At 31.7% G+C, this 9,251-nt stretch overlaps 1 protein-coding gene across 1 annotated transcript; it reads left to right on the forward strand.

Moving 5' to 3' along the window:
- The first annotated feature begins 360 nt into the window (after positions 1 to 360).
- Positions 361 to 5,936, forward strand: LOC129219877 (myoneurin-like). The gene is made up of 3 exons (XM_054854187.1): positions 361 to 415; positions 613 to 759; positions 5,674 to 5,936. Exons 1-3 carry the CDS (start codon positions 361 to 363, stop codon positions 5,934 to 5,936), a joined length of 465 nt encoding a protein of 154 aa, XP_054710162.1.
- The last annotated feature ends 3,315 nt before the right edge of the window (positions 5,937 to 9,251 follow it).

Consider the following 9,251-nt stretch of genomic DNA (forward strand, 5'->3'; position numbering starts at 1 on the left):
TCCTTTCAATCGCCTCTTGAGTTTTTGGAACAGCTAGAAGTCACAGGGGGCCATATCAAGAGAGTAAGAATCCTGTTGAACTGCAGCAGTCTCGTGTTTAGCCTAAAACGTCTGAATCTAGAGCGACAAATGCGCTGGAAAATCATTATCAAAAGGTGTCTACATCTTCCAAATGATTTCCACAAAGCTGTCTCCCAGTTTCTTCCGAAAATTTGATGCAGTGGTGTTGCTTCAGGTGTTCCTTCACTGTTTGGAAAGCAAAAATACAAACAAATGAAAAATCGACTAGTGCACCATACTCTACGCCCGTCAAATAGTGCTGTTTACCAGCTACTCATGCTATAGACAGCGTTCACCCATATGCATAAAAATTCAAGGACAGCTCACGGAAGAGCCTTGGATTCATATCCATCAGGTTTTTCCAAAACTATGAGGTCGGAAAGTTTTCTAACGAACCTCATATACATAACAAAAATAATTCAGTTTTTTTTCAATTTTCAGTAAACAAATGAAGGATTACTTTATTATCTAAATGTTTGAATGTAGTTTTATATTTACTGTTGTGTATTTGTGTTTACTTCTGTTTTTTTTAATATTTATTTCTTCATGTAGGAGAAGACGAGTCCCCTTTTCGTCTTCAGTATTGTCCTGATTGTAACTACTTTACCCAAAAGAAATATCGCATGTGGATACATTTATGGACACACAAGCGTGCTCACACTGGAGAACGTCCTTTCCTTCGCAATGTACATCGAAAGGGTTTGAATAAAAAGATTTCTTTCAAGCGACCCTGGCAAAACCACAATCTAATGACTCTTTTCAAGTGCTGTGTTTGTCATAAAAGCTTTTGTAACAGAAAGAACCTTAGAAGGCACATAAAAGCTCATGATCATTTCTAAAACTCATGTGACTTCATTTACAAATACAAATACAAAAGTGACCACCAGCAACAGACTTTGGGCCCAGCTAGACTGGTCCTAGTCAATTTACAATCCCCAGTGAAGATCAATGGCCCTCTTAAAACTATCTATTTTAATTATTTTAATTTTTTTTTCATGAGTAGGATTTTTAAACATTTACAAGGCTGTTTGTGATCTGAAAATTTTGGGCTGAAAGCATTCTGTGGAATACCCTACAGTGCAGGAATAGTGGTGGGTTCATCCTTTATCTCCCTACCTTTATCCAACCCTCTACCTTTTAGCAAAGAATCAAGATTATCTTATATATGATATTAATGTATTGGAAAGGGTTCAAAGGGGTCTACAAGGCTAATAAATGGACTTTCCCACTTAGATTATGATTCCAGGCTTAGAAGGCTAAAAATGTACAGTCTTGAGCAAAGAAGAGACCGAGGGGACATGATTCAGTTGTTTAAATTTCTTAAAATGAAAGATGTTACGGGGCTGAAGTTTAGGACTGAAAACAGGACAAGGGGTCATTGTTTTAAGCTATTTAAATCTCAGGCTAACATGGATATTAGGAAAAATTATTATTTTAGCAGGGTAGTGGAACCTTGGAACAGCTTCCCGGAAGAGGTGGTAATGAGCAAGGGAGTAGATAGTTTTAAGGGGGCCATTGATCTTCACTGGAGATTGTAAATTGACTAGGACCAGTCTAGCAGGGCCCAGAGCTTGTTGCTGGTCGTCACTTTTGTATTTGTATTTATAGCATAAGAGATGTGGTGTGTTCATTCCCATTCCTATGTTGGGGTTTAAACCTGGACGTTGATAACACACTTTGGTTAATCGATGTTGTATTGTACTTGAAAGATGGCCCTTCAAATTCATTTATAACTCATTATTGTATGTAACTAGGGATTGCAATAGCAGACCAAAAATTCTATACTGGTATTCGGTATTTTTAAAACCTGATTCCAGAATACCGGTATAAATAAAGGTATTTGAAATTTCCCAAAAAATGCTTGAAAACATATTGTTTCGTTGCCAACTTTCATAATTTTGTACAAAAATTTTATTATTTATGAAAACGTATTGGGAACAAATATAAGGGACAAATATCATAATAAAAAATCAATAATAGTAAAAAATGTAATGCATCAACTGAATTGTCTCTAAGCAACTCATTTATTGCTCAACTTTTCAACGGTTGAAAATATTCGTTCTGAATTCACGCAGGTCGGTGGTACTGTTAACAATGCACAATACACCTCCTCTAATTGTCTAGAAGTCCTTCATCTTTAAATAATTTGGTCTCTTGCATGTTATTTTGGGAAAAATCCTTTTGTGTTGTGTGTATCATTATTATAATTTTCTTAAAGATTTATATATATAAAGCTATTTGTAATTTCTTTCGAGAGACGATACTTTTCCAATATCATTTTCTGTTGAGTAGGAGAGGTTTGTGTTTGATTTCTATTATTCGCCCTTTGGTTTGAAATTTATACTATAACCTTGACTAATCTTGTTAGTTTCTCTTATTCGTTTTCAAGTTCTTTTCAAAACTTAGCATTATGTAAATATCTGAAAATATTTTTCAAATGATTATGCTTAACCTCTATGCTAATTTTCAAGGCAATATATAATTTCAAAATATTATCTTGCCTAGTATAAAGCGAGGCATGACCACAAACCAATACCGGTGATAACAAATTACCATTTGTTTTACTAACAAGAAAAAGTTCTTTTTCCAAAATTCAGTACAGTTGAGACAAATATTTAAAGAAAATATCATAAAGTATACCTGCTATTGATGGTTGAAATAATTTTTTCACAGAACAAATACATTCCAAATAACACTCGAAATTATTTTTCACAAAAGGGAAAGTGAGCAATCAGGGAAATGGAAAAAAAAACAAAAATATGGTGCACGAAAATGCACAAAAATGCGATTTATCTCACCATCTTGTAATGAAAATATCATTTTACAATCTTTCCGCTACTTTTGTTTAATAATAGTCTATTAGTTCATGCTTTTAAAGCCAAATTTTTACATCAGCAGATTGATTTTCGTTCTGTATCATGGAAAACGAAATGTACGTTTAAAATATAAGTAGATATTTAATGAGTTAATTTAAAAATTCTTTGATTGAAACTATTTATTATTTTCAGCTAATACCGAAAATACCGGTATTTTGCCTCAGCAAATACCTGTATTTTGAAATTGCACGAAATACCGGTATTCGGTATACTGGTATTGCAATCACTATATTGTAACACCATGTCATTCTTTTTAACTTTGTATATTATGTTTCTTTAAGACAAATAGCAAACATTTGAATGCAGCACGAATTAAATTTGTCTGGCATATTATTACTTATTAATCAGAATATAATAGGAATGAATATATATAGTCATTGTGTGAGTTACATTAACATGTAAAACCACAGAATACAAAACATTGAAAATGTATCTAAGTGTTAAAGAAGTGCATTATGTATTCTATTCAGTTCTGTTACATGAATATGATTCCTTTGTTCTTATTTTTTACGTAGTGGTACCCGCACGGCTCTGCCTGTAATAGAAAAATTAAAAGGTCTTTTGGTTCGCCTGTATATTTACAAATAATGTATGGTGAATTTTCTCGCCAATTGGCTTGTACCCATGTTACGGTTCCACGTTATGATAATTTCGTATCTCACCAATTGGCTTGTTCCCACGTTACGGTTCCACGTTATGATAATTTCGTAATTTACTCGTCCATCTTATGATAGTTCTGTTCTTAAAATTGGAATAGAAAAAGAGCCACACCGCATTTTCGAAAAACATTGCTTTAAGGTGCACACCCCCATGCTACAAACTAACTTTGTGCCAAATTTCATGAAAATCTGCCGAATGGTCTAGGCACAATGCGCGTCACAGAGATCCTGACAGACAGAGATCCGGAAGAGAGAGATCCTGACAGACAGAGATTCGGACAGAGAGACTTTCAGTTTTATTATTAGTAAAAATGACTTTCTAACCAGGATTCATTCATTCACAAATCATTGTAAAAAAATTCATGGACATTGTAGTTGGTTTATTTTTTCTTATTAAATATGTAACTAAAAAAAGGTTTGTTGTGTTTAATAGTAGTTTACAATTGTAAAATTAAGTCATGCTTTCCTTTCATTACAACTAAATATTTTCCATGTGAAAGTAAACATGTCATGGAGCTTGAAATTAAATTACTATAATGAAGTTTTAAGTAATATTCTTTTGTTTGAAAGCTGTTTTTTCAGCCTGTCATTAATTTAGTGTTTGATAATCTGTGAAAAATTAATCTCAATCTATGCTGTCCATCTCATTACATTTTCAACTAAAGTTGACTACTTTTATGAGGAATTTCTTGACTTCTGTTTAGAATAATATGTGGTATTATGAAAAGAATATGAAATGATATTTGTTCTTTTTATTGCTTTTCAGTCAGTTCTTGCAGTTTTTGTGGAAATTTAGTGTTCAGTATTTTAATAATGTGCTATGCACTGAAATTTTAAAATGCAAAGAATAGTAAAAAAATTTAGTCAACCTAATTACGTGTGGCAAAATCATTTCAATTTAAAACTTGTTACAGTAAAGTTAAGATAATACTAATAATAAAAATAGAGAAACAGCAAGCAGCATGCACTGCAAACAGGCAAAATAAACAATCAATCACCATTGATATTCATGTTTTCACTTTAAACTACTTCCCCCTAAGCAACCACAACTTCTGCCAAAAAATTGCCAATGATTTGCTGAAATATTTTTTCCCAATTTCAGAATTAGCCTGAGGGTTGAATTAATGAGAAAAAGATAAGATAAAAGGATGTTTTTTTAATTTCAAAATTGATAACAAATGAAAGAGGGAATTAAAAAAAAAACAATAATTTGTCAAATAGATTGGAGAGATTTCTATTGGCTATTGAATGATTTTGATACACTAATATGATTGACACACCTGAGCCAGCTATTACTTTCAGTGGGGGTGAATAGGTTTAAGAGGATTATAGATCTTCATTTGAATTTTATAAATTGACTAGACCCAGCCTAGCTGAACCCAGAGTCTGTTGCTGGTCATCACTATTGTGTTCTTTCATTATCTGTAGTTAAATTAAGTACAGGCTACTGCACGATTCATCAAATGCACTTCTGAACAAAAGGGGGGGGGGGGGGAAACTTGCTTACAGACGACAGTATATTTGTTCCAAAATAAATGCAAACCTCATGTTCAAATGAGGCAGTGAGAAGTAAACATTTTTAAGTTTTGAGTAAAATGCCTTTAAAGTTCCGGTCCTAGGTAGGCTTTGATTGAAATTTTTTTCTAAATCATGCTGTATAGCAGCAACTACCAGGGCTACTAGTACCATCTCTTGCCCCAAGACAGAGGAGATGTTCACCTACCATGTGTACTGGTTAGCTCCAAATTTTTAATTTTGCCACTTACATCCCTTTGCCTCTCACTGCCTCAAATGTAAAAGATAAAATGCAGAGTTTTAACATCAAAGATTAATTATTTTCAAGCTAGATTAAATTAGTCACAACTTACTCTGAGTTTAGTAGTTTTCACAATTTACCAAATCTTTATAAGCTGGAAATTGTTAATTTATTTGTTGCTTGAATGTTGTAGCAAAAAGACAATGAATACACAAGTACACTGTGGGCAATGCCAATTCATCCAAATTTGAACTGTATGCATATTTTTTTCTTTAATACTTATGTATTCAAATTCAGTGTATTTAAATACATTTATTTTCAGGTACTTTGTATGGGACTCATCATGAGTACATTCCTGGTATAGAAATTACCAGGAAAATTCATACTTGTACAATTTGCAACTACAAGTCAAGTGGTACTTCAAATATGAAAAAGCACCTTCGCAAGCACACTGGAGAAAAACCTTACGTTTGCTCAGTTTGCCAGAAAGCTTTTACTCAGCAGCACAACCTCAAGTACCACATACGATCTCATGGTTTTAAAGTTTTAAGCTCTGAATCAAGTCGAAACAGTTTTGTAGATTAATCCTTGTTCCTTAAACTGATCTCCATTAAGTTTAGTGTATTCAATTGTATTAGGATAAAGTGTTGGATCAAAAACGTATAGTGTGAAGAATTTAATTGTTTTCAAATTTAAAACAGGCTTTACAAATACCAAAGTGGTCATCACCTAGGTACTTTAAAATTCAACTCGGCTAGTACTTAATCCCAAATTTATCTTCAAATTACAAGGGGGAAAACACTACAGTTATGTATTTGGAATAGTTCGCCAGAAACAATTGTTAGTTTCAATGAAATGAAGTTTCAACTGGGCAATTCACTTTCATTGGCAATGGATAAATTGATTACCACCAGCCTACTATCTCTCTCTCTCTCTATATATATATATATATATATATATAATATAATGATCAAAATTGATGTAAAATATTCTACATTTAAACAGCGCAATGTTGCAGCTAAAGTAGTTAAATGTATTGAAAATATAGTAAAGTGTGTAGTTTCACATACACGGGTAGCACAGAAATAAGTGTATGTAACAACGAAGATAAACAACAATAACAACAACAAAAATGAACATGGAACGTTAAAAAATAAACTAGGAACATTGAAAACAAGAATTGATGAAATCATGGGTATTAAACTGCTGCTACGTTTACGAAGAGCTGGAGCAGCTGGCATATTAAATATTCTGCAAGGTTTCTGTGCGGGTCAGTATCATACATGCAGCAAAATTGATTAGAAGTAAAAGTATATGTATTTGAATTAACGAACTAATATGTGTAGCTACTTATAAGGCTTAATATAGAAGGCAGGAAAATTATCAAACGTTATATATGCTTATTTTTTGTATATATGCAATAATTTTTATAAATGTAAATAGTATGCTAGTAAGCATACTATTTACATTTATAAAAATTATTGCATATATACAAAAAATAAGCATATATAACGTTTGATAATTTTCCTGCCTTCTATATTAAGCCTTATAAGTAGCTACACATATTAGTTCGTTAATTCAAATACATATACTTTTACTTCTAATCAATTTTGCTGCATGTATGATACTGACCCGCACAGAAACCTTGCAGAATATTTAATATGCCAGCTGCTCCAGCTCTTCGTAAACGTAGCAGCAGTTTAATACCCATGATTTCATCAATTCTTGTTTTCAATGTTCCTAGTTTATTTTTTAACGTTCCATGTTCATTTTTGTTGTTGTTATTGTTGTTTATCTTCGTTGTTACATACACTTATTTCTGTGCTACCCGTGTATGTGAAACTACACACTTTACTATATATATATATATATATATATATATATATATATATATATATATATATATTGTGATGAGAAGGGTAACTTTTTTTTGCTAGTACTTAATTACAATTGAAGTAAGATATTTTTGTTGTATCATAAGTTACATTATCATTCTCTTTTTTATTTTTTTTCTTATTTTCAAAGTTTTTGAATCCAAGCCTCTTTTTTATTTAAATGCAAAGCTTTTTGGTTGAAGCATTTGTAGAATATTTTTTTTCTCTTTGTTATTGATAAAAAAAATTCTCACACTACAGTGGAAACTTACTGAAACTAAATTTTTGCATTACACATTTTTGATTCACTCTCAATTTCACTTGAATTTTTTCAGTGCTGGCAAATGGAGCTTATAAGTACAGGAACAACAAACCTTTGGAAGCTGTAGACTTTATATTAGGTTATCTTTAGGGTTCTCTTCCTAGAAAAAATTCCAAAATTGGATTCTGTATTTCGTAAATTTATGCCATCTTTAAAGTTAGGGGAAGGAGGGAGTGTATTCATGGGGACCTCTACCCCAGAAATTTTCCAAAACTGAAGTTTTAAAATTGCTAGTACTTTAAGTTCGGATGATATCTGTAGAAATTTTTTGAAATTAAAATCGAAAAACGTTTAAGCAATCTTTGATGATGGAAAACGTGCAGGGTGTAAAGCTGCCACAGCTGTTATTTCTTTACTTTTAAGTGATGTGACTTTTATTTGAAATTTAATTTCCATTTTGTGGTTTTCTGCAATAACAGGAGCATTTTAAACTATATTTCTAGTTTCAAGATTTTTTATACACTAGAACTCAATTTTACATGCTAGTAAATATTGAAAATATGTTCTTTAAAAAGTATTTTTAGATTAAAAACTTCTGAATCTGTACAGGTTTTTGAAAAAGATCTCAAAACTCCCTATTTTATACAAAAACATTGAATACATTGTACATTGTTGTTATTGTTTTTCATTTTTACAATATTGTTATTTCATCTCTTACCCTTTTTATTATTATTGTAATTCATTGTCATCTATACTAACTGCAACTTTGTTTTATATTTTTTAATTCCTCAACTTTATTCATTCAATATGTTTGTTCTACACATTTTACTCATCTATTTGTTTTATTGTTCTGGAAAATAGCTCTTATATAAAGATAAATAAAAATTAAAGCAGCCTTTGAAATTGTACAAAAAATAAACACACCATTCAATTATTTTTCACGACAGAATCATAATTTCTAGTGAATTGATTTTTTTTCTTTTACATATGTGTCCAAAATTTATTAGATTGAAAAAAAAAAAACTTTTAATGGGGGGGGGGGGGTCTTTAGAGCACTAGTGTTTTTTAACTCACTTGCCATGTTTGTTACAACCTGTTTTTTGGGTCTCAAATGAGTCAATAAGAAACAAAGGGATGTACCAAGTGCAAAAATTAAAAAATTAGGAGATAACCAGTAAACATGGTAGGTGAACCTATCTGTTGTCTTGGGGCAAGAGATACTACTAGTAGCCCAGGTAGGTGCTGCTGTAGAGCATGATTTAGAAAAACTTTTCAATGAAAGCCTACATAGGACCTCATCTTCAAACGTGTTTTACTCAAAACTTGAAGATGTCCACTTGCATCCCTTTGCTTCTCACTGCCTCAAATGTATATTTTGCATAATACTGGAAACAAAGAAAGGAGACAGTTGTATAAGATTTTTTTTATCTATTTGACATAGTAAAATAATTCTTAATTTTATTCCATCTTTTAATGCACGACTCTTGTGAACGAGAGAAAAAAAGAATACAATTTTAATAGTGCAATAAAAATAATGAAATATAGAAGTTTTTTTAAAAAATCAAATTTAAATTTCAGTGTAGTCTAGGCTATTGCTGTAATTAGAAAAAAAAATGTTTGTGGGATCTCACCTTTGGGGAGAGGGGCTTACTAAAAGAAAAAGGGTGATCTGAAACCAATTTTACATTACATTTCATGGGCACCCATATAGGGGGGCAAGTGAGAGCTCGAGACCCCCCATTAGAAATTAGAACTTAGTTGCTT

This window comes from Uloborus diversus, chromosome 4, assembly GCF_026930045.1.
Source record: "Uloborus diversus isolate 005 chromosome 4, Udiv.v.3.1, whole genome shotgun sequence".
NCBI classification, from domain to species: domain Eukaryota; kingdom Metazoa; phylum Arthropoda; class Arachnida; order Araneae; family Uloboridae; genus Uloborus; species Uloborus diversus.